General features: G+C 35.3%; 1 protein-coding gene across 3 annotated transcripts; it reads left to right on the top strand.

The window, feature by feature from the left end:
- On the top strand, positions 1-26,041 carry LOC124373084 (alanine--tRNA ligase, mitochondrial). 3 transcript variants are annotated; one of them, XM_046831477.1, is made up of 15 exons: positions 4-315; positions 2,777-2,950; positions 3,314-3,462; positions 4,885-5,076; positions 5,742-5,886; positions 6,051-6,187; positions 12,624-12,777; positions 15,908-16,166; positions 16,728-17,148; positions 18,210-18,424; positions 19,347-19,527; positions 21,972-22,185; positions 22,536-22,678; positions 23,598-23,805; positions 25,806-26,041. In XM_046831477.1, exons 1-15 carry the CDS (start codon positions 112-114, stop codon positions 26,013-26,015), a joined length of 3,006 nt encoding a protein of 1,001 aa, XP_046687433.1. In that variant the 5' UTR covers positions 4-111; the 3' UTR covers positions 26,016-26,041. The 3 variants fall into 3 exon arrangements, with proteins under 3 accessions (XP_046687435.1, XP_046687433.1, XP_046687434.1); XM_046831478.1 differs by lacking the exon at positions 4-315 and adding an exon at positions 985-1,155; XM_046831479.1 differs by lacking the exons at positions 22,536-22,678; positions 23,598-23,805; positions 25,806-26,041 and having other exon boundaries at positions 1-315; positions 21,962-22,101.
- Positions 26,042-27,743: the final 1,702 nt, after the last annotated feature.

Below are 27,743 nucleotides of genomic sequence, written 5' to 3'. Positions count from 1 at the left end.
TCTGCTAGAACAAGGTCAGCTGGTATTTGCCTTTTATTTAGTAAACAAAGTATGATTTGAAAGGGGTTATGTTGCCGTTTATAGGTTAGGGTATTCTGTTGTGATTTAACAATGTTACTACGAGAATTATTAAATAATTCAAAATATATCATTCATAAACAGTTCTTTCATTCAAGACATTTATCAAGCAATGAAGTTCGCAAAAGGTTTTTGGATTTTTTTGTTGAGGAACATTCACATACCTTTATTCGTTCTAGTCCTGTAGTTCCTCTTCACGACTATAGCCTTGCTTTTGTTAATGCTGGTATGAACCAAGTAAGTATATTTTGAATAATTTTCGAAATATTTTAGATTATAATTATCAAAGGACCTTCACATTGTTTTTTAAGGCCTACATAAGTTTGCATCTTAAATCAGTGTATGAAGAAATTCAGGTAGAGCATAAGTTTAGTTAAGGTCTAGAGATTTCAAGTTGTAAGATTCCATAATGTCTAGTTCTTTGGATTGTTGTAATGTTTTCTTAATGGTTTGATTGTGGCAAAGCTCTGATTAACTGTAACTGATCTTCGATTTCTCCCTGAAGCTGAAGCCACTGTGTAATCAACTCTTTTCAAAATATTTTAATTTGGTATCAGTGGGTTAACGCCTGAAGTAGTCTTTCAACATTTTTATTTTATTAACGTACTCTGATCATCCTCCTGAACAAAAATATATACATGGTTTTAGGGGGTGGAAATCACATAACATTGTTTTTTAATATTTGAAATGTAAATGTGAATTTGTGGTTATATTTGTGTACTTGTGCTTCTTGTTATCAATAATTTTAAGGTTATTTGCTCCTGATAGCTTATCTGGGTTTTCTGTGATCAGAACACTTTAGTTATGCACTGTCTATTGGTCCATGCAGTCTCTTCAACAATGGCGTCCACTCGAATTACTTAATTGCGACACGTGAACTCTATTACAGTTCATTTTGAAAGTTTTTTTACATGTTTGATTGCGGGTTACATGAGCAGTTAAAATATTAGAAAATTAATTTATTCTTTTCAATTGGTCATGTTTTTTTAGAGTAGAGTGTTTTTTGTTGGGTAATCATGTGTTATTTTTAAATTAAGAAAAGCTAATTTTATGTGATCAGAAATTACCGTGTGGTATGTAAGTACATAGTACGTACATACAAACCTATGGTTACATTATTTTGCTGTGATACTAAACTTTTGTTTGTTTTTTTACAGTATTTATTGGTTTGTAGAAATTTTTATTCAATTTGCATACATTATTTTTATCCACACCGGAAATTAGATTGGCATATTAACCCATTGCTATTGTCCTTCTGAACAAAACATATAACGTTTTAGGATATTAAAATGACAAATAATGAGTTTTAGAATGTTGAAAGTGGAACTACTGTACTTTTCTTGCAAGATAGTAGGAAGTTATGGTTAGATGAATTTACAATATTTGTGTTTCCTACAAAGCAGTAATGGCTAGAGGCATTCATAATAGGACCATTTAGAATTTTATTTTTACTGACAGGTACTATCTTGAGAGATGTTTTTTGTATGGCGCCATCAGTGTGGAGCAGTGCTTCCGCAGCCCGTGTTGATGGCCAAAAGCACTTGTATCTGGCTGATATGATCTTTTATTGATAGGTTTAAATTAAGAAAAACTCCTTTTATTTGGGTACAATTCTCTCGATTTCAACATTATTGTTATTGTGTATCCAAAGGAAATTCAATGAAAATCGGATAAGGTCAGGGAATTTGTAAAAAAGGCCAGAGAGAGTCTGGTACACTTTTAAAATATTTAAAAAATCTGGAAAAAAATAGATTACAAAAATTAAATTAGCAAATTTTTTAATCTTTGGATTATTTATTCTTTTTAAAGTTGCCATAATCAAAGCCTGTTTGGTTCTATAAGTGGAGAAAATTACGAAATTGTGAAAAAAGTTAAGTTGTTTTTAAGATATTAGTCTATTCGTATGAATCTCTGGTTACATAAAGAGGATTTATTAATTGTGTGCTGTAATGCAAATTCAGGAAAATATAATATATGCTTTTTCCATAAATCTATCTCTAGGTGGTTTGGATAGCATCGGTTTTGATATATAAATGTAAGGAGTATATTTTTCCAAACAAATGCATTTAAACATTTTCATCTAATATTCTCACCTCGGGTATGAAAGAATGATGTCAGGCATATCCTGAAATCCTGTTTGATATATGAAGATAAGGCAGGACAAGCTATGAGAGACAATGGAGACCTGTACTGTGTAATGGAGAACTTTCCATCTATTAACAGAGCATTGAATGTTCGTATTTATGTGAAAAGTTCATTGAGGATCACAAATCTCTGTAACCTCACCATTGGAACATTTTACAAAGTCAAACCAAAGATGACTCGTGACCCTTTCTTAAAGACATTAATTCAGTCCCCAAAACATGGAGGTTCATTTATATACTCAGATCTAGAGATTCTGTGGCAAGTTATCAAGCTAATCCTTATTTTGTCATATGGAAATGCAGGTATAAAAAAATACCTTATTATAGAAGCTTGTTATGTTTGGTAAGATGTAACAAACAACAATTGTTATGATTATTGGTTTGTATAAATAATGAATAAATAAATCGAGGAATACTAGGCCTATTGACAGCTATGTTTTACTCAAAATATGTATTAATTACTGAAGATTGACTCAGTAAAGTTTCGTTGAATAATAAGATTACAAGTATATTTCTAATTGATAGCTATAATGACTTTATGAATTGAATTACAGTTTAAAGAAGTTTTCTTGAACAAAACAACTCCTCCGTGCTTAACAGCTGCAAACACTCAGAAGTGCATTCGTGTTGGTGGAAAACACAATGATTTGAAAGACGTTGGCTTCGATACGTACCACCACACGTTTTTTGAAATGCTTGGAAATTGGTCATTTGGAAACTACTTCAAGGTATGGTGAAACAGTATTTAAGTATAATTTTACCTCAGAATTCATTATAGTAGATTAAATTTGTTATATTTTTTTTTTCAAAATATTAGTCAAACAATCTTGAACAACTTAAGAAAACGTGATAGAATTGTTCTTGTCTTACTGGTTGACTCTTATTTCACTCAGTTGCCAGGAATCGTAATGGATTAAAAAAATCAAAGAAAACACATTATATCACATTTTTTCAACTCCGAATATACAAAATAGAAAGTATTATTCAATTAGATTTAAAAATATTTTTTTTGCTTATGTATTGGTTTGGATGTAGACTTCTCTAATACTTTAAATGTTAATGAGGATGCTACATTACAAAATTGCTTACAGCAAGAAGCTTGCGAACTTGCATGGAAGTTGTTGACCTCTCCTCCGTACTCCATTGATCCTCGAAGACTGTATGTGACTTACTTCAGCGGCTGCAGTCGATTGGGCCTTCCTCCTGACTTGGAAACTAAAGAAATTTGGATGTCTTTGGGGTGATTATTAATAATTGCCATCAGAAATGTTTTACACTTTTAAGAATACATATACTGTTTTACCATATTTTAAGTGTTGTAATAGTGAAAAAATCAAATTTTAGTTGTTTTTGGAAAATATCAATCCATAAAATATGTATGTCTATGCAAGTAAACAATATCTGATTTCACTCGGTTACTGACATTAACTTAACTTTTATTTTCTCTTCAACAGTTATGTTATTAGACAAAAAATCAATTGGAGAGCTGATGACCACATGGTTGAAGACATCGGACTTTGGATCTGGGTTAGAGATAACACAGGTTCAAATCCTGTCTGTGATCGTAGTGCTTTTTATCAGCACAATCGACCTCGTTCTGTATTGACTCTCATCCTTATTTGGTCCGTAATATCCTCACACAGGATAGTGACCCATGTGAACAGACAGAATAAGACCTAAAAGGGATAAATATAAATAAAATTAAAGATTTTGATTACATTTTTGGTAATTATATATTTTTTTAAACTCCATTTCTATAAAATTTCTTGTTCAGAATTTATAACAGAAATTGCAATTTTGGATAAAATGCAGTATTGGTAGTGTGATAAAGAAAATATGGATTGTTTAATTTTAATGAAGCTTATGCTTTAATTTTGCTCAATAACATCAATAACAAATAGGCTTCTTTCAGCTGATTACAGTTATGCCGAAGTGAATATACAAAGCGGTGATATTGACCAATGGGGACTTAACAAAAGTGTTTGGTATTGTGATATGTTATCTCAAAGCTTTGATAAGTTGTCATAATGATAGCTCAGGATAGTGAAATCTACCACTGGATAGACAATTTTTCTTTGTTGTCTGACAGTAATAAATAAGTGCACATACAAAATTAATTAAATAACAAAATATTACATAACATTTATTGTGAGTTTCTTTATGGATATTTGATCAAAAAAATAGATAGATCTGACCAAAATTAGTAAATATATTGAGGCTTACTAAACCTTTGTGTATTTGAACTAGTCTTTTTAAAAATGTCCCACTGTAGCGGCCATTGCAGATGCTGAAACAAGCCATTTTAAAGGGCTAGGGTTAAATTATTGCAAATCACATAAACGATATTTGTGTATACATCTTTCTTAAAAAAGGATTCAATAATGACTAAAATTTAGAGATACTAGTGGGGATTCAAACAATACAAACATGCAAAGATCTGTCAAGTAGTGTGAAAATGGTAAAGTAAAATTGCTAATATGTAGGGGCAGAGAAATTGTACCATATCTTGGCACTGATAACTTTTACAGAGTAAGGTTTGAAAATTCACCTACAATGTTTCTTATTTAGCAACTGAATTGAGGGCGCGGGGACAAACTGTCCTTTTCCCTCAGGAAGGAAAAAAACTGAATTGAGAGGGAAACATTTAATGTTTGATCTTTAGAGTGGAGCCTACACGCATCCTTGGGTTCGGTGCAGCCGACAACTTTTGGGAGATGGGTCCGACTGGTCCCTGTGGTGCCTGTACTGAAATACATGTGGACCATTTGGGTAGTCGAGAGGCAGCAGACAGGGTGAACCGAGGCCATGCTGACCTTACCGAGCTCTGGAACATCGTGTTTATCCAATACAATAGGTAAACTTTTCTTGGGAGGAACCTCCTGGGATGTGTAACAATACCTCATAGAAGAAAGGAGAAAATTTTGAATATATGAGGTTTTAAATAATTATTGTTTTTGCATTTCTAAGTTGCAGAAGAAAGTTTTTCACAAACACCAAAAGTGCTTTATTTTTTTGGAAAGAGAAGTACCTGAATGCCGTTTTGGTGCATTCCACCTCGAATCGAACTCTAGGTAATGATATGAAAATGTGAAAATAGTTAAAATATTTAGAAAAATCTGTGTTTCTTACTTTACTTTGTGAAAAAAACAATCTTCTGTTGTTATGTTTTTACTTTAAAAAAATCTATAACTCAATGGTAATTATCTTACAGCATTGCAATGTTGATTTGCAATTATTCTAATGAAAACTGATCATAGTACTAATAATAAAAAATATTTTCTCAAGTTTCAACCAGCTATCTTAAAATTTTTATATCAAATATCACAGAAACAAAATTGTTTGAAAAATATTTTAAAGAAATGTAAACAATTTTGCAGTAATCAATAAAGACAACTGCAACTGCATGGGGAAGATTTATAACGTACATTCTTCTCATTTCAAGACTCAAATTACCATTATTCCTATATATATATCTCAATTTGTACTAAATTACCCCATATCTCCCGTGTCTGTGTTCAGGAATGCAGATGGAAGCCTAAGCTCTCTCCCTCACCACCATGTGGACACCGGTATGGGATTTGAAAGACTGGTTGCTTTTCTGCAAAACAAGAGCTCAAACTATGATACAGATCTTTTTCTGCCTCTTTTTAATTCTATATCAAAGGTGAGGTGGTTTGATTTTATTGAAATAATTCTAGTTGTGTTCTAGTTCAAAACAGTTCAAAGGTGTATTTTTATTAGTTATATGAAACACTTTTCAAGGCTACATTTCTAATAAGTATTATCTATTTGTGGAACATAAGTGAACATTTATTCATTACTTGTTAGGTGGCAAAAGCTGCTCCATTCCGTGGTAAGTTTGGAGTGCAAGATGAAGGAGGTGTTGACACTGCCTACCGAATACTGGCAGACCACAGCCGTATGGTCACAGTGGCAGTAGCAGATAACATGTTCCCAGACACCAAGTGAGTTTCGTCAGTAAGTTGTTTTATGATGTTTGCAAAAAAAATTTATATTAGAACATGTTTTTGTAGTGTTTTAATTTATTTTTATTACTAATTAACAAATTAACAATCTGTTAATGTAGATAATAATTTTCTTTTACAGCAAAGGTTATCATCTTTTTTCATACTTCCCACTAACAAAAATGAAGTTTCAGAAATCATTAAACAATTAAAACATAAAAAATCAGCAGGTTTTGATAATATTAATACATTTTTATTTAAGCGCATTTCTCATGTAATATCTCCTGTTGTAACTAAAATAATAAATTTAAGTTTTTCAACTGGTATTTTTCCTAGCAATCTAAAGTCAAGCGTAGTTGTTCCAATATATAAGAAAAATAAATCAATTAAGTTACGTAAATGTATGTAACTATATAACTGATACGTTCATCTGGTAGTCGTAGTAAACTAATCTTGTCAATGGCAATGATTTTGTTATATATTTTAAAAATGATTCGAGGGAAATATTCACTAGATCGATAGTAGACAAGCTGAAAAGATTGTAAACAATGTTACTACAAAACTATATCACTTGTTAACATTCTTTAAAAACTGACAGTGTCCCTTTAAAGTAATTTATTAACATCATTTTTGGCAACAAAAAGTATTACAGTAACAATAGTATAGTATTATAACATTTGTTTGTGTCAGTGTACTTAATTATCGTTTTGTAGAAATCAGTCCATGTTTGACCCATATTTCAGCTATAAATATAATCATAATCCACTAACCAAAGAAAAAGAAATACAATACAAAATTTCTAAATATCAGTAGATGAAATCAATCTGGAATACGATGATGCGGTTAAATAACCAGAATATTGTAGTAACAAAAAACAAAATGGCTGACTGACTACAGTCTCTAGTGAAGTGTCTCCCAAGAAAGTAGTGTTTTAAAGTGGTAATACCCCAACAAATTATTATTACTTGCACATAAATCTTACCTTGGAACACTTGTAAGTAATCAACATTATATTATCATCAAGAAACAACTTAAAAAAAAAAAAAAAATTACACAAGCAACTGACACTGCCAATCTTGTAGTCAGTAATTCACTTTCAAGAACAAAATAACTTCTTCTTATAGCAACTTCATTGTAATAAACTACATTTAATTTTATCCTTAACAAGATCGCAGTAGTAATAATAAAACAAAAGGTTGACTGTGACGTCGCAGAAATTGCCAACACATAAGCGACTAAACACGTCACTGTTATCTTAATACCATCAAGACAACCTCACAGGCGCTACACCATATGTGACAAGGCTGCTGACCCAGATACCGTGTCAGCAGTGCCACACCATATGTAACAAGGCCGCTGACTCAGATACCGCATCACCAGTGCTTATGCTACGACAACACCTTTTAGCTGACTGCAGTACAACTAACACTGTACTGCTTCTATCTGGCTGACAAGGAGTTGATTACCCATAAATCAAACACATTTATTTTCAACCTCTGACTAATTCTGACCACTAGAAGTCTGCCAAATCTAGTATAAAAAACAGCTTCCTTTATTGATTTGACATATTTTTACCCTGACCACTAGAAGTCTGCCAAATCTAGAATAAAAAACAGTAGAACTCATGTACTGCAGTATTATAAACAACAATAATTATCAAGAGCTTGCAATCCTATAATTAAAATTCACAGTGAAATCTTGGCTATAATTTACCATTTATTAATTTATAGTAGTAATAACTTCTTTTCCCCCTAATATAAACTGGACTATCCTTTTTATATAATGGCACCAACAAACTTTCCCTGCGGTGAGTGTGGTATTGGAGTCAAATACGCTGGTATAAAGTGCACAGGCCACTGCCTACTGTGGTACCATGCTGCATGTGTCAATATACCTGAGAGAAAACTTACAAAAATGACCAAGTCAGATGTTAAATTATGGACTTGTACTAAATGCACAACAGTTAAGACTCTTGATAACCCCTCTGTAGAGGAAGATGCTCCTTCACCAAAGAAAACCAGTCAGATACCAGAGCTTGAGGAGGTGAAATCAAAATTAAAAGAACACGAAACGCAAGAACGTGACCTGGAAACGTCATTGACTTTAGCTGCAGAGGCTGGAAATGCTCTGTTGCTGGAAAATTACCAACTTAAGCAAGACTACCAGAACATACAATCCCATAACTCTATCCTAAAAGCAAACCTGGCTAGTATGGAAGCTAAATTGGAAGATCTGCTAGCTAATGAGGAAAAATATATCAATAAAATCGAGGCTCTCCAGGTAAAACTGCAGAACACTCTTCTACAACTGGAAAAAAGTAAACTGCAACAAGTAGAACTACAAAACATCTTTGAAGAACACGATCAAACTCAAGGCCACCTTATTTTACAGTACTCAGAAAAGATAAGCATTTTGGAGAAATCCCTTTTAAAACTGAACGATGAAAAACATCATCTACAAGAAATAGCTAATGAGACCCCAACACCAAAATGCTATGACACTTCGGAAACTCAAACATTCGATGGATATCTTACTACTACTTTGACCACACCACTCCTCTTGGAAGTAGCACAGCTAAGAAAGAGGCAAGAAGAAACACAGTAAGGGAACTAGCTGATAAGCTCAAAAACAATCCCAACCCGGAACAGCATAAGATTAAAATGGTCCCTTGCACTGTCTGCAGTAAAACAAATAAAGACAAGCAAAAACCAAAGAGCCAATCTTATACTAGCATTAAAAAACCTAAACATTTTGGTAAAAAAGAAAATTTGTTTAATGTTTCCCAACAGGTAGCAAAAAGTAAACCAAGACCATTGACAGAGGATCTCTACCACTTGACAACTGGATTGACTGGGGGAATCAGTGAAACCCCGAAAGAAAAACTGTCTACAACAACGCTGACAGAGGAATCCAGCCACCCGACACTGACAGAGGAATCCAGCCATCCGACACTGACAGAGGATTCCAGCCATCCGACAACTTCTCAGGCAATTGGATTAACTGGGGGAATCAGCCAAACCCCGACAGAAAAACTGATTGAAACACCGCCAGAGAAAACTAGCCCCATTACTGGTTCTTATTTAAAAGTGAAGAGGTGCCCACCAGTGACATCCCAAAAGCTAGGAGAAAATGAAACTTATGAACAGTTTTTCGTTAAAAATATCTACAGCCATCAAACCAAACATCCCTCTCTTTTTTTAGACAACACTCACACCAAGAAGAAAATAAACCAGACCAGGCACAATCCCCGAATTTTTCTGAACTCCAACCTACTAAAAAAACAGTACAAAACGACTTCATAATTTACCATCAAAATGTAAGAGGACTATCTAAGAAAGTAGATAGGCTTAACCACATTTTAAATACTGATAACCCAACCATATTAATAATAACTGAACATGGATTAAATACTAACAACCTGTTACTAACAAAATTTGATGGTTATTCATTGGTTACAAAGTTTTGTCGGGAAGATCACAAATTAGGTGGAGTGGCCATTTACATTAAAGATACAGCAAACATTGAGGCAGAAGAGATTAACATATCAGAACACTGTCTAGAACTTGTATGTGAAGCTGCATTAGCAAAATTTATTATTAAGTCACACACAATATATGTGCTTGGAATCTACCGACCACCAGGAGGGCAAGCAAGATTGGCAATGAACACCATCTCTTCTGTTCTCTCATCCATTCAAGCTGAAAATAAATCCCTAGTCTTAATGGGTGATGTTAACTTTGACAGACTTACTGAAAATACTGACAACACACTGTTTGAAGAGGATTTACTGACTTACGGAATCCGACGTCTTCTACTGCCGGCAACTCGAATAACTCACAACTCAAGATCATCCATTGACTGTATATGTACAAACCTATCAGAGGATAAAGTAAGCTTTTCAATTACTGAAACAGGAATATCTGACCATTTAGGACAATCATGTAGCTTCCATCTAGGATTAAAACGTACTCATGAAAATAGAAGCTCATTCAAAAGAATCTACAGTAGGAGAAACCTTGAAAACTTGAAAGCTACACTTGCATTAGAAAACTGGGATTCCGTTCACAATGCCCTTGATGCAGAACAAGCCTTCAAATCATTTCAAACCATAATGGCTAGAACACTGGATCATGCTTGCCCAAAGAAAAGAACTAGAACAAAACGTAAATCTAAGCTTAAGATCTACTATGATGAAGAAGTTATGATGATGAAAGATGACTTCCTTAGAGCACACTATAAGTATGAAATGACGGGGAATGAAAGCGACAGGATAACAATGATTTCAAAAAAGAAAGCGTATGACATTAAACTTAGAACCCTTAAACGCAACAGTGCCGCTGAACATATAGCTCAATCAAACAACAAGTCCAAAGCTCTTTGGGAGATTATCAATTCAGAAAAACAAAACAAACTAGCATGCAGTTCTTTATCGAGTTTAGAAATAGATGGCAAGATAGAAAACAATCCATATCTTATAGCCGAACATCTAAACCTCTACTTCTCACAGATTGCAGACAAAACACTTGAAAAATCCTGTAACGAGATTCAAAACAATAACATACTCCCCCTAAGTGGAAATGCCTTCACCTTATATCAAGGTGAACCACTAAATCTAACTCCTACTGAATCCAGTGAAGTACTAAGAGTTATTCAGTCACTGAAATTCAAACTCTCTTGTGGTGTTGATGAAATTCCATCGAAAGTAGTAAAACACTGCGCAACACATTTAGCAGCCCCACTTGTAAGCATAATAAATAAATCATTTAATCTTGGCCAATTTCCATCTGGTTTGAAACTCTCCAAAATTTACCCTAAACACAAAAAAGGCTCCACAACCAAAGCAGAAAACTATCGCCCAATTTCACTGATCTCCACCTTTTCAAAGATCATAGAGAAGATTGCACTTTCAAGAATGCTGGTCCACCTTGAACACTATGACCTAATAACAAAAAGTCAGCACGGCTTCCTCAGAGGAAAATCTACAATCAGTGCCATCACAAGCCTTACTGAATACGTCATCGACCAACTTGAAGACAATAATTATGTATCAGCAGTCCTATTAGACTACAGTAAGGCTTTTGACTGCTTGGGGCATGAGCTGATTCTTAAGAAACTGTCTGCACTAGGAATTCAAGGCAGAGCAAATGACTGGGTGGCTAGCTATCTCGAGGGACGCAAGCATATTGTTGAAGTAAAGAAAACTGCAAATGGACAAAGCTGTACTTACAGATCCAAAACAGCTCCAGTGAATAGAGGAGTCCCACAGGGCTCAGTATTGGGTCCATTTTTGTTTGTACTTTTTACTAATGATTTTTCACATTATATCAACACTGACAATGTAAAAACTATTATGTATGCAGATGATACAACCCTTCTTATAAAAAATGACTCCACACTGGGCCTGCATGCAGACATTGTCACATCAACAAACAAAACTCTGCAGTACTGCCTGAAAAATGACCTGGCAATTAACCCAACAAAGACCACCCAAATTAATTTTAGCAGAAGACAAGATCAAGTGCCTAACGTCCAAAACATCACAATAGAAAAACAATCAAAACTATTAGGCATAGTGATTGATGGTGATCTTACCTGGACTGATCATATTAACAGTTTGACCAAAAAGCTTGGATCTGGAATCTACGCAATAAGAAGAATTAAGTGGATAGGAGGACTGCAAGCGGCAAAGACAACTTACCATGCTGTTTTTGAATCCCATATAAGGTATGGTATATCAGTATGGGGAGGAACATCTGCCCATAATCTTAGCAAGATCTTACTCCTCCAAAAAAAGGCAATAAGGACACTGGCAGATCTGGGACCACTTGAAAGCTGCAGAGAAGCTTTTAAGACTTTAAAACTCATGACTGTCATAGCACTGTACATCTACTCTGTAGTTGTCCAGACAGTTGAAATGGAGTTACCAAGAGCTAAGGATACTCACTCCCACAACACCCGGAGAGCAACTGACTACCTCCTTCCTGGACACCATACTACACGGTACAGCAGGAAACCATCCTACATGGGAAGAAAAATCTTCAACACCCTACCTCTCAACCTGAAAAATCTTGGAGGGAATGAGATGAAGAAAAGCCTTCAAGACTGGCTCATGGAAAGACCCTTTTACACCATGACAGAATTTTTTGACTCTGTAAACAGTACATTGTAAAGCAAGAGACCTGGATTTTAATTCATTGTAAATTTTGACGCCATTACACTTCTTTATGCTGATGTAAATAAAGAATTTTTGACTATTGACTATTGACTATTGACTATAGTAAAATATGAAATACGAATAGTTGATATTTGCACTTTATATATTTATATATATTTTACACTGTTGACTCAGTCAATGATAGAGCAATCCAAGGATTAAGAATGAATAATATGATTAATCTATTCGGAAATAAGATTGATTTAGTTTTTTGTATTACAGCCATAAATTAAGGAGAGTGCTTAGGAAAGCATTATTGGTTGCAGAAGACTCATTTAAGATGAAGAATCCAGCAAAGTTGGTGAAAGAAGTTTGTAACTGTGTAGCAGAAATTTTGTCACCCACCTACCCGGAAATCGGAATAAACTTGAATAAGGTAATATACTCCACGTATTGACTAAAAGAATTGGTTAACATATTAAATACAGGAATTTTAAATAGTTTAATTTGCTGTAAACAGAACTGGTCATTAATTGGTGAATGCAGTATTATCAATACTGGCAGATTTTATTAGTTTGAATACCATGAATTACCCACACATACATAGGGTTAAAGCCTGATCGCATAAGTTTAAGTGGAATGTTTTATGCCCAAATTCACTGCCATATAAGACACTTATCAGACATATAAAAAAGTGGTTTGGCTCAAGACGTTTTGACTCCATTGCAGATACCATATTCTCAAGTTGCAGAATTTTATGCTAGAAAAATTTAGAACCAATTAAAAAGTTTAACTATTGTTTTGGCATGTAGAGATTTGTAGTCCAAAAATGTACAGTACATAAATTTGGTTTCTAGTTTTCAAAGTGATCAAGTCTGGTGAGATTTTATTAAACAACTATTTTTAATTGTTTTATTTATTGACTTATTTTGTCGTAACTTTATTTTTTTTTTAATATTACTTAATTAAGTAGGTTAGTGATGTGGTAATACTGCTCAATATAAATGACTTTGTCAGTGCTTTTATAAGCCTAAACGACAATAAAAATATTGTTAAATAAATATAAAACAATATTGTTGTAGAATAAAAATAATAAATAATATTATACTTAACACATTGAATGCGGCTGGCACCGCACGGTGCCGCGCTTCGGGTGTCCTCGGGTGCGTTCGGCACCGGACGGTGTCACGCCACCTTCTAGATTTCACAACGTCAGTGCTGTTTCAGCTTCTGCGTGAGGAAGGTATATTTCGCGCCGCGTGTAGAGTACCCTTGATTGTTGTTCCACGTGGTTCGGGTTGAGTTCATCGGCTAATCTGTGTGTTTGGTGTATTGTTATAGTTGTAGGGGCTGTGAACTTCGTTGTGAACAATGGATGGTCCTAGTTCTAGCCAAATAAGACACTATTTGAGTGAGAGTGATGTGGAAAGTAGTTCTGACGATTCTGTGGCGTCTGCCGGCCCGGAGAGTGACATTGACCAAGCCCAGCTTGACGCGCCGCCTATTGTCAATGTGGTGGCGCCTGTGGACATCGAGGATGAGGACACGGATGACCAGGAAGCTGATCAAGTGATTTCTGACCCAATATGGTCACTTCGTACTGCAGGTATGCGAAGAATTCCCTTCACAAAAGAAAACAAATTGCTTGTACCTGCCCCCGGAACAAACGATCCTATCGATTGGTTTTTTTTACTACTTGATGATACCTTGTTGGAAAAAATTGTGTCTGCCACTAACAAAAATGCCTGGGAAATATTATTTTCCCCTAACCTCAAAATAAAATCAAGAATAAATAATTGGCAGGAACTGACAGTGGCTGAACTGAAAAAATTTATCGGGCTAATCTTTCACATGGGAACTGTAAAAATCAATCGTCTAAACGATTACTGGAAAACTGATCGTATGTTTAATTTTGGATTCGTGAGATCCCAAATGAGCAGAGACAGATTTCTCCTGATCCTAAGATGTTTAAATTTTTATGAAAGTGACGAAGAGACTGTACCTGATGATCGCCTCTACAAAGTCAGGCTTTTGATTGACTATTTCAATCAAAAGATGAAAACCATCTACTACCCAAGTCGAGAGTTGTCGATTGATGAAGGAATGGTGCTATGGAGAGGACGTCTGCACTTTCGACAATACATTCAAGGAAAGCGCCATAAATATGGTATCAAGATTTACTCGTTATGTGAACCGGATGGACTTTGTGTAAGTTTCACTGTGTATTCTGGGAAGGGAGGTGAACTTGGAGGAAAAGGTCATGCTAGCAAAGTAGTCAAGTATTTGATGAGGGGAATGCTTGGGGTGGGCCATTCATTGTATATGGATAATTATTATATCAGTTACCCCCTTGCAACCGAGTTACTGAGTGAGAAAACCTACTGCACCGGCACAATGCGCTCAGACCGAAAGCATGTTCCGCTAGATCTCAAGACAGCTCGTCTTGCCAGAGGAGAAAAGGCAGAACGGTACGCCAATGGTGTTTTGATAGCAAAATGGTGCGACAAGCGTCAGGTGTTGTACCTATCCACAGAGTTTGAGAATGATTGGGCAATCTCAATGAATAGGTATAACCAACCTCGCCAAAAGCCTCTGCCCATAATACAGTACAACCCCATATGAAGGGTGTGGACCGAAATGATCAGCTTATGAGCTATTATGCCTTCGAACACAAATCAATTCGCTGGTACAAAAAGATCTTCGTCCATTTCCTTCAGACGTTGTTGGTGAACTCCTTCAAACTTTATTTACAAACCAACCCAAGGAAAAGATCGCTGTACCACTTTAGATTGTCCATCATCAACATGCTTTTGCCTGCAGCAAACGCAATCACACCTCCACTCCGGCCTAGACAACAAACAACTGTCAGACACGTATTGTCAAAAATGGACACACCTGACAACACAGGAGAAAGGATGAAGAGAAAACGATGCAGAGAATGCTCAAAGACAAAGAAAAGAACCATGACCCTTTTCTTTTGTGCCCAGTGCCCTGGCGAACCTGGCCTATGTGCACTGAGATGCTTCGACAAGTATCATGAGTAGGAAAGAAAATGAGGCAGGAAAAAGTGGAAATATTGTAAATATTGTATATAATTGTGTGTATGACGGTTACAAATGAATGAATACTGTAAACAATTTGAACAGTGAAAAGTGTTGTGCGTGGAAAGTGACGGACGCGACTGACACCGTCGGGTGTCCAATGGCATCTGACCTGCCGAGTGCGGCCGGCACCTTCCGGTGCCGCTACTATATTGTTGCTGTATATATGTATATATGGACATATACACATCATTGATGGTGCATATGAAGTCTCCACATAATAATGGTAAGTAAAACCTAAAAAAAATATTTTCAGCATGGGCTTGTATTTTACGTATTTTCTGGCAGCAGTGAATGTGTTAATACATGTTCTGTATATGTTTCAGTGTGTTATTGCCTTACCACCTGGGACTACCCTAATTGAACATTAATATAATTGTTATTTTCCCAAATCAATATGAGATTATTATAAATCATACCTTTATGAGAACCGAATATGTCTCGTTGACCAGTGCGTGTCAGTAGGTTCACCTGGTTGTAGACCATGAGTGGGAAGTACTGCAAGTGGTGAGGGGCGGGGCAGCGGCGACATGGCGCAGTGTGGTGCAGCAGGACTCTCGTGTGGCGCAACTATCGGACTGCATGGCGCCAGGTCTGACTGCGGCATACAGAGAACTGAGTAGTCTCCCCGCACACTCTCCCGTGGCTGGAGACTTAGCCTTCCGCCTCTACGATACCCATGGTCTCCCCCCAGACCTCATAGAAGAGTTGAGCCAAGCCCTTGGTCAGTGAGTTACATTTCATCATTTATATTCTGTCCGTTTGTAAAGCCTCTTGACTGTATATAATAATATAGTATGAAAATAACCCCACTAGTTCTCTCATTGTACATTGTCTCTGAAACTCAAAAGATTAATGAAATATTTTACTTCATCCATGTTAACCCTTTAAGAATGTTCTGTGGCTACACATAGGCCTCCTCCAAAAATGTTACAAATTTTTCTATTTAGTGAGAGTCCCAAAGCAACTATAAAAGACCTTCACAAACTACCAGATTGAACCAGACAGTTTCATTTGAAGTACTCTGTTCCCAGACAGCTTTACACACTTCCAGACCAAACATCAGTCAGTCATAATTCAAAAACCGCAATGGTAATGGCTAATTTCCTCATGATTACAAAATATCATCTTTTCTCAAATTATATTGTTAGTCTGTTACAGTTTTATGTACTCACTCAGATCATTTTATATACTAATTTATTTGTACATTTTTCTTATCACATTTTAGGTTTACTACATTTTTTGCATATCTTGGAAAATCATAATACATTTTGTTTGTTTGCAGGTCTAGAATTCGATGAAAACTCGTTCAATGCTACACTAGTTGAGGCAAAAGCAAGAACTTTACAATCTGCAAAGCCATCGGAGAACGCAGTCGTTTCCAATTCTTGCTTAGAACGGTTGAAGCAGACCATCCCGCCCACAGATGACACTGCAAAATACAATTACTGTTGGTCAGTGAAAGATGGCTATGTGTTCCCGAAAGTGGATAGTGTGGTGCAGGCAGTGGTGAGGTGTGGAGAAGTGGTGAGTGAGGCCAGGGTCGGGGAGAGAGTGGGGCTAGTGGTGGATCGGACATGTCTGTACCATGCCGCAGGAGGACAGGCTGCTGACAGAGGATTGCTGGAAGGGGAGGGGTGGACTATGGACTGTGACACACTGCTGAGTTGTGGAGAGTACCTCGTTCATTTTGGCACTCTCAGGGGGTGAGTGAATAGGAACCATATTTATAATAACCAAAATTATCTTGTACATCCGTATTTTTATGTTTCAAAGAGGGTACCAGTGGTATGTGCAAGTAAAATAATTGCCCTTTTTAAGAGCAAAATATTTTAACGGGATGATGTCACGTTAGATGGAAATATTAGTGTTTTTAACTCAGCTGTTTTACAAGCTTCTTAAGCTACTATATAACCAACTAAACATGTTCAACAAATGCAGCTCGTTTCCTTTTAAATATCACATTAGTAGTCAGAAAGCCAAACTCTATCTGCTCTGTGTTGGAAGGGTGCTGTGGTACCATCAATTTTGTACTATACTGACTCCTGATTCTGTTCGATAAAGGTACGAATACACAGAAAGCAACATGATGCAGTGTGAAGCGATGTGAAACTATCAAATACATGTTAACATATGGAATAAAGTACGCAGAATGTGACATGACCTATGTGTTTTATTTCAGATGGAAACTGATTTGATAATTTAGCGTTGAGTCACTGTTTGTGTTTTCGTACCCTAAGATCCTCGCACAGGTTAGTGACCCATAAGCACAGACAGAATAATATTAAAAAGTGGATTAACCTTTCCGTCAACAGGTTTGACGCATGGCAAATTCTGTTGTGACAAGATGATCTTATCAGCGATATTGTTCTGAAACCAAATTTGAATCATTAGACTCTAATCAGCAAATTCCGGTGTCAGTTTTTGCTGAACCACTAAAACTAGTTATTTTTCACAGAAAAAATAAATTGTTTCTATCCTCATCTGTTCTTTCTAGCAACCAATATATTTTTCTCCATACCAGTCTTTACTATATCTACAATAACACTGAAGTTGAAACAGGTTTGAAAAATAAATAATTCTAAGAAAGAAGTGTGCTATTTCTATTCCCATGTGGTGTCATATCACCAAACTTTTTATTGGAGGGAAGAGAAACACAATCTGTGTAATTAACTGTTAATTTGTAAAAACCTCTTGCTGTAAGCAAGTTTAAATCATAAAAAAATTTGGAAGACTTTACATATTATTGATATTGGACAATCCGTAGGACGGAAGAGGTGAAAGTGGCGAGTGGGTGTCCAGTAAGTGTGTGGGTGGACACGGGCAGGAGGCTGGCACACATGAGGAGCCACACGGCCACCCACTGTCTAAACGCGGAGTTACACCGCATGTTCGTAGCCACGCATCAGACTGGCAGCTCTGTCACCGAGGACCACCTTACTTTTGATTTTGCCACTTACGGGCAACACTTCAACAAGGAACGTAAGTGTGCACCAACGTTTTGGTAAGAACATTTTCTAACAAAGAATATAAAGTTTTCTAATAAAGTTTGTTCTTGTTTTCGTATATCTAAACCATAATTTTATGAACTGCTAGTCTACATAAAAATGCTTTAGACAGTTTTTGAGGTTAAGAAAGCAAACAAAGCACATACTATGTTTAGGAGGTAGAGAAACAGCGTATATTGCAAGCCTAGCATAAAAAGTGGTGTCACCAGTAAACCTGGTTAATTGGCTAATTTCACGACATGCCCAGATACCGCTGAGCAACGAAATGTTACCCAATTTGTGACCAATCACTAGTGACACAACCAGTTATTTGGTTGTGTCACTAGTTACTCTCAGCTAATTGGTTACATTTCAAATCAATCAACAAACGGTAGTGTTACTAATTGTGTCTCTATTTACTTCATAGTTACTTCTGTGTTACTAATAGTTGCTTCAGTAACACAGCAGTTAATATGAACTCACATCCAACTGGTGATTTCTTTTTTCTTTATAAAACACATAGCACATTTACCTGCTACTGATTTACCTTCTTCCCTGGATAATAACTCACATAAATAATTCTTTATTCCTACCATGCACCTCAGTAGAATAGAACTCGAATAGAATCAATCCTTAGTAAAAGTACTAAAAGGTAACTATTCTGCAGCATTATCCTCATACGTTTTTATGTATATTGAGCAGAGATGAAAAATGCCATCCAATAAACTAGTTTTGTTACCATCATCAAATTTCAAATGAGTACCCATACAAAATAAGTGTAAAGCCAGGTTTTAATCACAGTTTTATTCAAATTTTACTTGTTCACATTGCAGTGATATTAAATTTTCAATTCCTCAGTTGAAAAATAGTTTTACAAAATGAAACGTTCTCAGGAGTATAACATCACTTTGTTGCAGATGTTATGGAGCTGGAGAGAAAAGTCCAGGAGGTGATAAAGTCGAGGTTGCCAGTAAGGAGGACCACAGTCTCCAGTAATGAGCTGACCCTCCTGGACAATGTGACACTCCTGCCAGGGGAAACCTACCCTTCAGAGGGCATCCATCTCATCCAGATAGAAAGTGACCACTTTGTCTCCAAGTAAGTATCTGCCTATCCACGAGTTTATGCCTAAAAATTGTTTCTTTAAAAGGTTATTTTAAGTTATTGTTGTTTTATGTTTATTGTTGTACTTTTCACTGAAGACAATGATATGCAATACGACCTAATAAACACCAGTCTTATTTGTTTTATAAAGTAAAACTAGAAGTCTACTAAATGCTGAAAATGGATTTACCACCAGAGACTAATAAACTATTATAATACTAAAAATTAAATACTTACGGACAAAGCTCGTGGGATTTCATTCTCATGGCGGAGGCAGGCCTATTGTCTAATGGATATCACTACACTTATACCGAAAGTGAGTTTATAACTTAGTCATGTATAAAAAGAATCAGAAGCATTGAATATAACTGTTATCTATGTTATAATATTGTTACAGGGCTAGTCAATGGCTGACTTTATCTGTATATATTTTCATTAATAATGATATTTTTTATCTTTGTTGCTATTCTGTCAATTGCTGAGTTCTTATTTTGTTGACTAAATACGAGGGTTATCCGGAAAGTAAGGTCCGATTTCTTATAAAAAATAAATAACAATAGATTTTCAAAGAAGCTTGTTTTATTTGATTTCTGATATCTTTACTTACTTTTCAATATAGTTTCTATTTTTTTTAAAACATTTGTCATAATGTTCTACAAGCTTTTAAATGCCGATATCATAGAAGTCTCTTGCCTGTAAGGATAACCAATCTTTAACTACTTCTTTCAACTCATCATCAGTGTTGAAGCGCTTACTGCCGAGAAACTCCTTAAGGTAGCTAAATAAGTGAAAGTCGCTCAGCAAATGTCCGGGCAGTGCGACGGGTGGTCAATCTGTTCTCAACCAATTGATCTCATGAGATTTTGGGTTTGGATGGCGGAATGGGATCTGGTGTCGGAACTCCAGATGTCAATAGGCCATGTCGTTTATTTTGTACTGCACTTCAAAGTTTAGTCAGAATATTGCAATAAGCGGCTACATTTATTATTGTTCCTCGTACCATAAACTTGGCCAACAATATTCCATGTCTATACAAATTCAGTCACCATAATCTTGTATGTTGAGATTGTTTGTTTAGCCTTGACTTTAACTGGTGACGCCATTCTATTGGCGTTTCGTTTCTGGGGCTATGTGAGAAACCCTGTTTCAGCACCTGTGACAATGTTCTCTAGAAGTGTATCGCTTTCCTCAAGAGCAAAACCCATTCTTTTCATTTTGTGTTCCTCAATAAGGAGCCTGGTAACCCAATGTGAGCACAATTTGTGTATGCAAGGCATACTGGGAGTTGGCGTGCATGTGCATTGAGCTATTCGCTTGTCGCTTGAAAGTTACCATGAAACAGATCTTACTTTCCAAATGACCCCCATACATACCTGTTATTTTAACATCAAAATGAAGACTGATATCAACATACAATTTTAGTCTGGTTTGAAGTATGAGGCATAATACTGTAATTTTAAATATTAAAATTGTGTTATTTTTATAAAAAAAATAGCAGCTTTTCAAGTTCAGTAGTGTAATAAATAGTTAATGTATTTTTTGTGTCATATCGTACAATATGGGTCTGAAATAATGCTCGTGATTTACTGGCTCAAACACAGAAATATTCAAATTACTCAACATGCCCTTCTGTGATACAGCAGATCTTTTAAAGAAAATAATGTAGAAATTGCAGGTATTTTACATAAACTAGAAATAAAAATAGTTTGTCGGAAGTTTAACCCTTCGCACGCCACTAATAAACCATTAACTTTCCTATAACACCAAAACAAGTAAAAAATGTTGTTTCTGTAAATTCAAAGCTAATTTTTATTATAACTAAAATATAACAGGTAAAGGCATAAAGTATAAAACAGGACATTTTACTTAAAATTAGCATATTTATTGATAAAAATAAAAAAGAGCTATTTTAAAAACTGTTTATTTCAAATAAATTTCAAGTTCATTGTAAAATGTAATTAAACTCAAAAATTAAATCATTTTACTATAATAATACCACACAATGAAGAATAGTAATGAGATATGTAGTAGGCATGCCTTTTGACAATCAAGAAAGCAGTAATACACGCCACAGATGTTTGATTATGATTCTGTAGGAGAAGCAGAACTGACGAGCAGGTGGTCGGAGTTAGACAAAGTGCAAGGTGAAGGTCGTTTTAATAATTACTTCCTTGGCAACCGCGATAAGCAAGGATTGTGCACCAGGCATTTTGAAGGCCTTTTGTGAACTAAAAAACTCTCCAAGAGACATAATATATAATGTTGGATATAACTGTATTTGGTGTTTTGGTCAAAGTCTACCATTCTAATATATGGTGTGGGAAGGGTTAGTTATATTTTTATTCAGCTCTTTAATTTCTTCAGTAGAGAGAGAGAGGTTAGATTAGAAAGTGAACGTGACAAAAGTAAGTATGTATAATATTAACAGTGTTCCTTAGAGAGGCCTGCTGTGGGACTCATGTTCTCAACACTGCAGACATCCAGGACTTCTGTGTCAGTTCGGTCAAAAGCCAAGGATCGGGAGTCAAGTCGCTGATGGCTGTGACCGGTGCGACCGTGCAACAGGTTCGGCAGGATGGTCAGGCAGTCTTACGTGATGTTGCTGCAGTGCGTGAGGATATCAGTACTGCGGCGAGTGACAATAACACGAAGGTAACACTTTCTTATCAAGTACAATAAAATTGAAAACCAATTTTAGACTTTTTAGAGAGCTCTAGTTGCAGATAGAATGTTCAGGAATTCAATTTAAATAATACTACCGTAATGTAAGAACATTGTCTAGTTTCTTACCACCCTCTGATTAATTAGTTAATTCTTTGTAACTATGTATATATTAGATTTGTTCATTTTTACAACAGCAGTAACTTTTTCAATTTTCTGAGAGAAGAATTGCTGATAGGAGGAACTGTGATAGAGTAAATGAAGAAAGTTATTTTCAGATAATAATTGGACAATCTCTGTTATGGTTCCAAAATAATTAATATTACTATGTCATTTTTCAGTTGGAAGAACTGGAGAGTTCATTGCAGTCAATGAAAAGGCAAACAACAGAGCTTTTGATACCTTATGCTGACCGTGTAGAAGCACTGTCACAATTGGAATCTGCAGCCAAATCTTTGAAGGAATCTGCCAGAGTGACTCTGAGGTATGTATAATCTGCCCAGGCAGCTGGATGACCAGATGATTCCACACATAAGTGAGGAGGTTACTCATCTTTCAGCTGCCTTCCCAGCTTGTACAGAATGTAGTCATCATCATCATCATCAGACGTTTCCGTTATCACGGGTCGTCGTACACAGCCTCTTCCACTTTTGTCTATCATTCCAAGTCTCCTCTTCCTCCACCCGTATTTTCTGTAGTCCCCTTCTCTCTATGTCTTTCCACACTTGGTCTTCCCATCTTCCTCTCGGTCTTCCTCTTGGTCTTCTTCCTCTTTCCTCCTTCTCCAGTCCGTATATGCACAGAACACTTTGCAGAATTTAACTGCAACGATAATACAGCTCAGAAAATAACTGTACAGATTATGTAAAAAAAGGTATCTGAACATGCAAACATGAGAAGAAAAAATGTCTGTTGGACATTTGGGGTAAGGGAAACAAAATGATATATTTCTTTAAAGTGTTTTTGAACCCAGGATCATTGATTTAGAGTGTCTAAGTGTTATTACTTATGATTTTATTATGTTTATAAGTTGCAATGTTCCCTTGTGTTCGGTTCCAAGTGAAGAGTTTGTAGTACCACTTTGTGGTTTTTAAAATTGGTCTACATTCTTAATTTTATGTTGCCAGTTCTTCCCATGAAGAAGAGAGTAGATGTCACATCTCAAAATGCTGTGATACTGTTTATAAACTCATCTTGATATACAATAATAATGTGAAGTAATTCTTCTGTAATTCTTTCAAATTGTCTATAATGAATTAAAAAAATTGCATTTAAAGTTTTTGAAGAAAATGACAACTTTTTTATAATATTGAAAGTTTTGTTAACTATGAGAAAAATACATTCTTTGGATGTGCAATGAGTTTTTGTAACACATCATTGACGCCATTTATTTGTTGCAATAGGCAGACTGTGGAGAAGGAAATGAAAGAAGTACTAAATTCAATAGCTGCTGACACTGGATGCCAGTTCCTGGTGTACTGTCTGCAGACAACTTCTCATCTGGACAGCATTCCCCTGCAGAAGGTGACCAGGATGTGCCCTCTACACCTGCCTGTTCTTATATTCGCCTACGCTGAGGGCCAACTCAAAGCTAGATGTTGTGTACCTCAGGTCAGTATCTAGAGCAGGCTGCACGAAAACAGTCCAATGCGTCTGACACCCTCCTGTATACCCTGCGGCCAACACTGTTGCCAGTTTTATGTGTATGGAAAAACCAACTGATTCATCTCAACATGTGTTTTAGAAAACAAACCTCACCACCTGTTACCATCAAGTTTGATTTCATTCATCTATTTAGCAGACAACGTGTAAATCAATAAAGTTCTTTTTAAAATATCCTTAGAACTGTATGCACTAAGAATGATGTCAAAATAGTTTAGAAACATTAAAACAAACATTTTGCATTTGTGGAATCTCATATATTATTTAGTCTATCCCTATATGGTGCAACATTGAACATTACTTAAAACAAGTTCTAATCTTACAAAAAAAAACCATTGGATTAATATCAAAATTAGGTTGTCAGGATTCTGTTAAACAACGTTTCCAATCATTGAGATTTGCTACTGTTTACAGATTGTACATTTATCAGTTGATAATTCATATTAAGAGCAATTTAGACCAACCAACCAAAATGGGATATTGCCACAGTTATTACACAAGAATCAGCAACCAGCTTATGGTAGTCATACACTAGGACTGTATGCCAATAAACCTAGCTATGCAGGAATTCAGGTTTTTAATCATATGCCATGTGAGTTAAAAGAAAAAAAAACAGAAAACCAAAACATATTCAAAAAGAAAATAAAAACATTTCTAATTGGATAACCTATTTATTTATTAGAGGAATGTTGTATTGATGTGCTCATGGGTTAATGGTTTACTTTACTAATGTTTTAATTAAAACATTTAAGTTTCAGCCATTTTATGTACATAAATTGTATACATTAGAGTAAGTTTATATACATGTACATGTAGATGCCATTCATGTACACTTGTGCTTTGTTGAATAAATAAATTTTGAAATGAATTAAATCATAAAGGCATTAATGGGGCCCTAGCCACTCCATAGCGGGAACAGGCCTCATATGTCATCGGACTATTTTCGTGTGGGTTACAGTTGTTGCTGTGTTAAAAACACATTACTTTTTGTGTTTTGTCATAAAGTTGAGTATGTATTCAGATTCATATTGAAAAACGCCCATCTCGTAAGTAATGGCCTTGAGAATTGCAATGTGATTGGCTTTTCTGTCAGATGATGTATTTACGACCAGCTTGTTACTTTCTATCATGGTAATTCAATTCTGTTGTCTGTAAACAATGGCGAAGCACTACTATGTTTAAGAGTTGCTAATGTTAGGTAGCAGCCTGAGTGGCTGAACATTGTCTCGGTCACACATCTGATTCTTACTTCAGTTCATCTCTCCATCGGTTTCTTTACTCACCTCAGTACCAGAGCATAGTATGGCTATGGCATATGGCTAAACTTGATAAACAGTCTCTTGGTTTGATTCACTTATACTACTTCAAAGATTAAGGAGGATTTATTTTCAATTGTTATCACTAATGTATTGGCTCCTGAGCATCACATTTTATATGATGCAACTTAGAAAGACCCAATCCATCAACCAGTCGTATAAGTGAATTTATACCCAAAACTGGCCAAATTGGCTTGAAATATTCAATTTTTCTTTCTTTGTTTTCAAATATTGGGTTTAAACAATGATAAAAGAGTGCCTAAGTTAAAATCACTATAATTACTCTTTAATATTCAATTTTTGGTCACATGTGATGTCTGTGTATAGCAAGTTTTCTTTTTTATTACTTAGTTACAGGATTTTACTTTATAATGTGTCATATGGCAATAAATTAAAATTATTTACTTTTCTTCTGAATATATTAGCAGAAATACTTTAAGATATTTTTAAGACTAACCATGGGAGTTTTCTGTATAGTCAAGGAAATGTAGGAAACAAAACAATTAGTTAAAAGAAATTTCCCGTAATATTTTAGATTATCAACAACTATTATAATTATATTAAGTTTTATGTATGCTTTTTAATCCTAACTTTTGTTACTGGGTTATTAATTTATGTATATGTGCTGTGCAGGCCAGGGTATCACATAATGCCAATGCTGAGACGTGGATGAAGCCTGTGGTGGAAGTGGTGGGGGGAAGTGGCGGGCCACCACGAGGTCAAGACCCCCGCCTCGTCTTCAATCTGAAACCCATTCACATCCCTCCTTCTGATGTTGATAGAATCGTCAAGCTGGCTCTAACTGAAGCCAATCAAATGGCAATTAAACTATTTAATGATTAACTGTAGCTTAATTTCTCTACCAATAATCTTTTAAAGATGTGTCTCATCCAATAATGAAATTAAGTTTTTATTAGTTTGGATGTAGTTAATTTTTCAATAAAAATTAATTAGTAAAATATGTTAGTAATATATTTTTAAATATTGTAGTAGAATATTTGACCCCGACCTTTCACAATAACAGGCCTTCCAAATTGTGTGCCATTCTCTATTCAAATGCAGTTGTCTTGAATATACTAACCTTTATTTTATCTGAGTATTACCTTTGGACTCAACATCAAAATCTTTGTGTCAGATTATCTCTGAAGCAGAATGGCCAAGTTTTTGCAAACTCTTTGCTCAAAACTTCAGTCCTAGTAAAATTTCACATGAGCTTATGTACTAACTTACAAAATAGAGCTCTGTAAATCACTGACTGGGGGTTGAATGGCGGTGATCTTGAATGGATCCACCCTGCATTCACATATCCATATACATTATATAAAAATAACAAAGCTCGAAACATTTAATGTTACTGTTATTAGCAGCATAAACATTATCCAAAGTTGGCATGACTTAACTTAAACATTTCTTAGAAGCTAGAAATGCATAAAGCTTTTTACTAATTATATGTCTTGGTTTTAAATTTATTACCAACAAGGCTTCAATGAATGGCATAGTGTTTGACGTCTTCACATCCATTACACCAGCTATTACCAATATTGTAACAATAATTGATTTGGAGGTCTCATATTAGCTATGTTCATGTATCCCTGTCTCCGTCTTACCTCTTGTCCCAGTTGGAATGATACCATTATATACATTTACTTAAGCTAATCTACTTAGAACAGTTCGAGTTACTGTTACAGTATGGTATTCTTTGGATCTCAACACCTAAGTACTTTTTAAAATTGGTTTTATTATACCTGTAAATAAACTAATTGTGCCCTATTATAGTTGGCCTATATCAAAGAAGGTCAGCAGCTGCAGCCCACAAAGTTTTGGAGCGATGCCCAGAAAACCCTCTCTCTGAACCATTTAAATAATACTGAAGAACAATCCATTTTCAATGAGCAGTCAATGGTTTATTTGATTCAGAAATGGTTTTATTCAGTTGGGGAGTACCTTCTCTAAATGTTTTTAAGAATATTAATATTTAATTGTTTGAATCATAAAAGGTCTGTACATTTGATCATGATGGGTATTGTCTCAAATTTATTTTATACAATGTGTTGCAATTTAAGTTTCGTCATATATTTAAAGCATGCCGATGGGAATAAAAGTTTACTAGCTTTCATACAGTCATTGCCATGTTTATTACATAGAGCCAACAACCAATAGCTCACATAGCTCCATAAATGGCCACCGAGATGTAATAATTATGCCTCAATATAACATTCTTCAGTCTCACAATAAAAATAGTTCTACAAGTTCAATACTAAAATACCAACTAAGGAAATGGTACCACTATCTAATTGTGGCCTATGAAGTTTTTACAAAATCCAGTATTATTAGTCTCTGATCCAAATCCAAGAACTTCCATACATGAATATCAAATTATTTTCGTTTTAATCAACTACATACTTCCATTTCATGTTAAGTTTAGAAATTGACACATGACCAAATACTATACTCTATTTAGGTATGTTTGTTTGTCTAATTATAATATAGTGCAAACAAATCATTAGTCAATGAGTTACCTCTTTATTCTACAAATCCATAACACTGATTCATTTAAAAACCATTAATCTT

Source organism: Homalodisca vitripennis, unplaced genomic scaffold (assembly GCF_021130785.1).
Source record: "Homalodisca vitripennis isolate AUS2020 unplaced genomic scaffold, UT_GWSS_2.1 ScUCBcl_4779;HRSCAF=11155, whole genome shotgun sequence".
Taxonomy (NCBI): Eukaryota; Metazoa; Arthropoda; class Insecta; order Hemiptera; family Cicadellidae; genus Homalodisca; species Homalodisca vitripennis.
Note: the sequence above shows the minus strand (reverse complement) of the source record. Positions and strands in the feature narration are given on the sequence as shown.

What these genes read in the sequence shown, in the direction of transcription:
- LOC124373084 (XM_046831477.1), top strand. Translation starts at nt 112, where the DNA reads ATGTTACTACGAGAATTATTAAATAATTCAAAATATATCATTCATAAA. An exon ending in TTAATGCTGGTATGAACCAA is followed by an intron (nt 316 to 2,776) that starts GTAAGTATATTT and finishes ATTGAATTACAG; the next exon opens with TTTAAAGAAGTTTTCTTGAA. An exon ending in GAAATTTGGATGTCTTTGGG is followed by an intron (nt 3,463 to 4,884) that starts GTGATTATTAAT and finishes TTTGATCTTTAG; the next exon opens with AGTGGAGCCTACACGCATCC.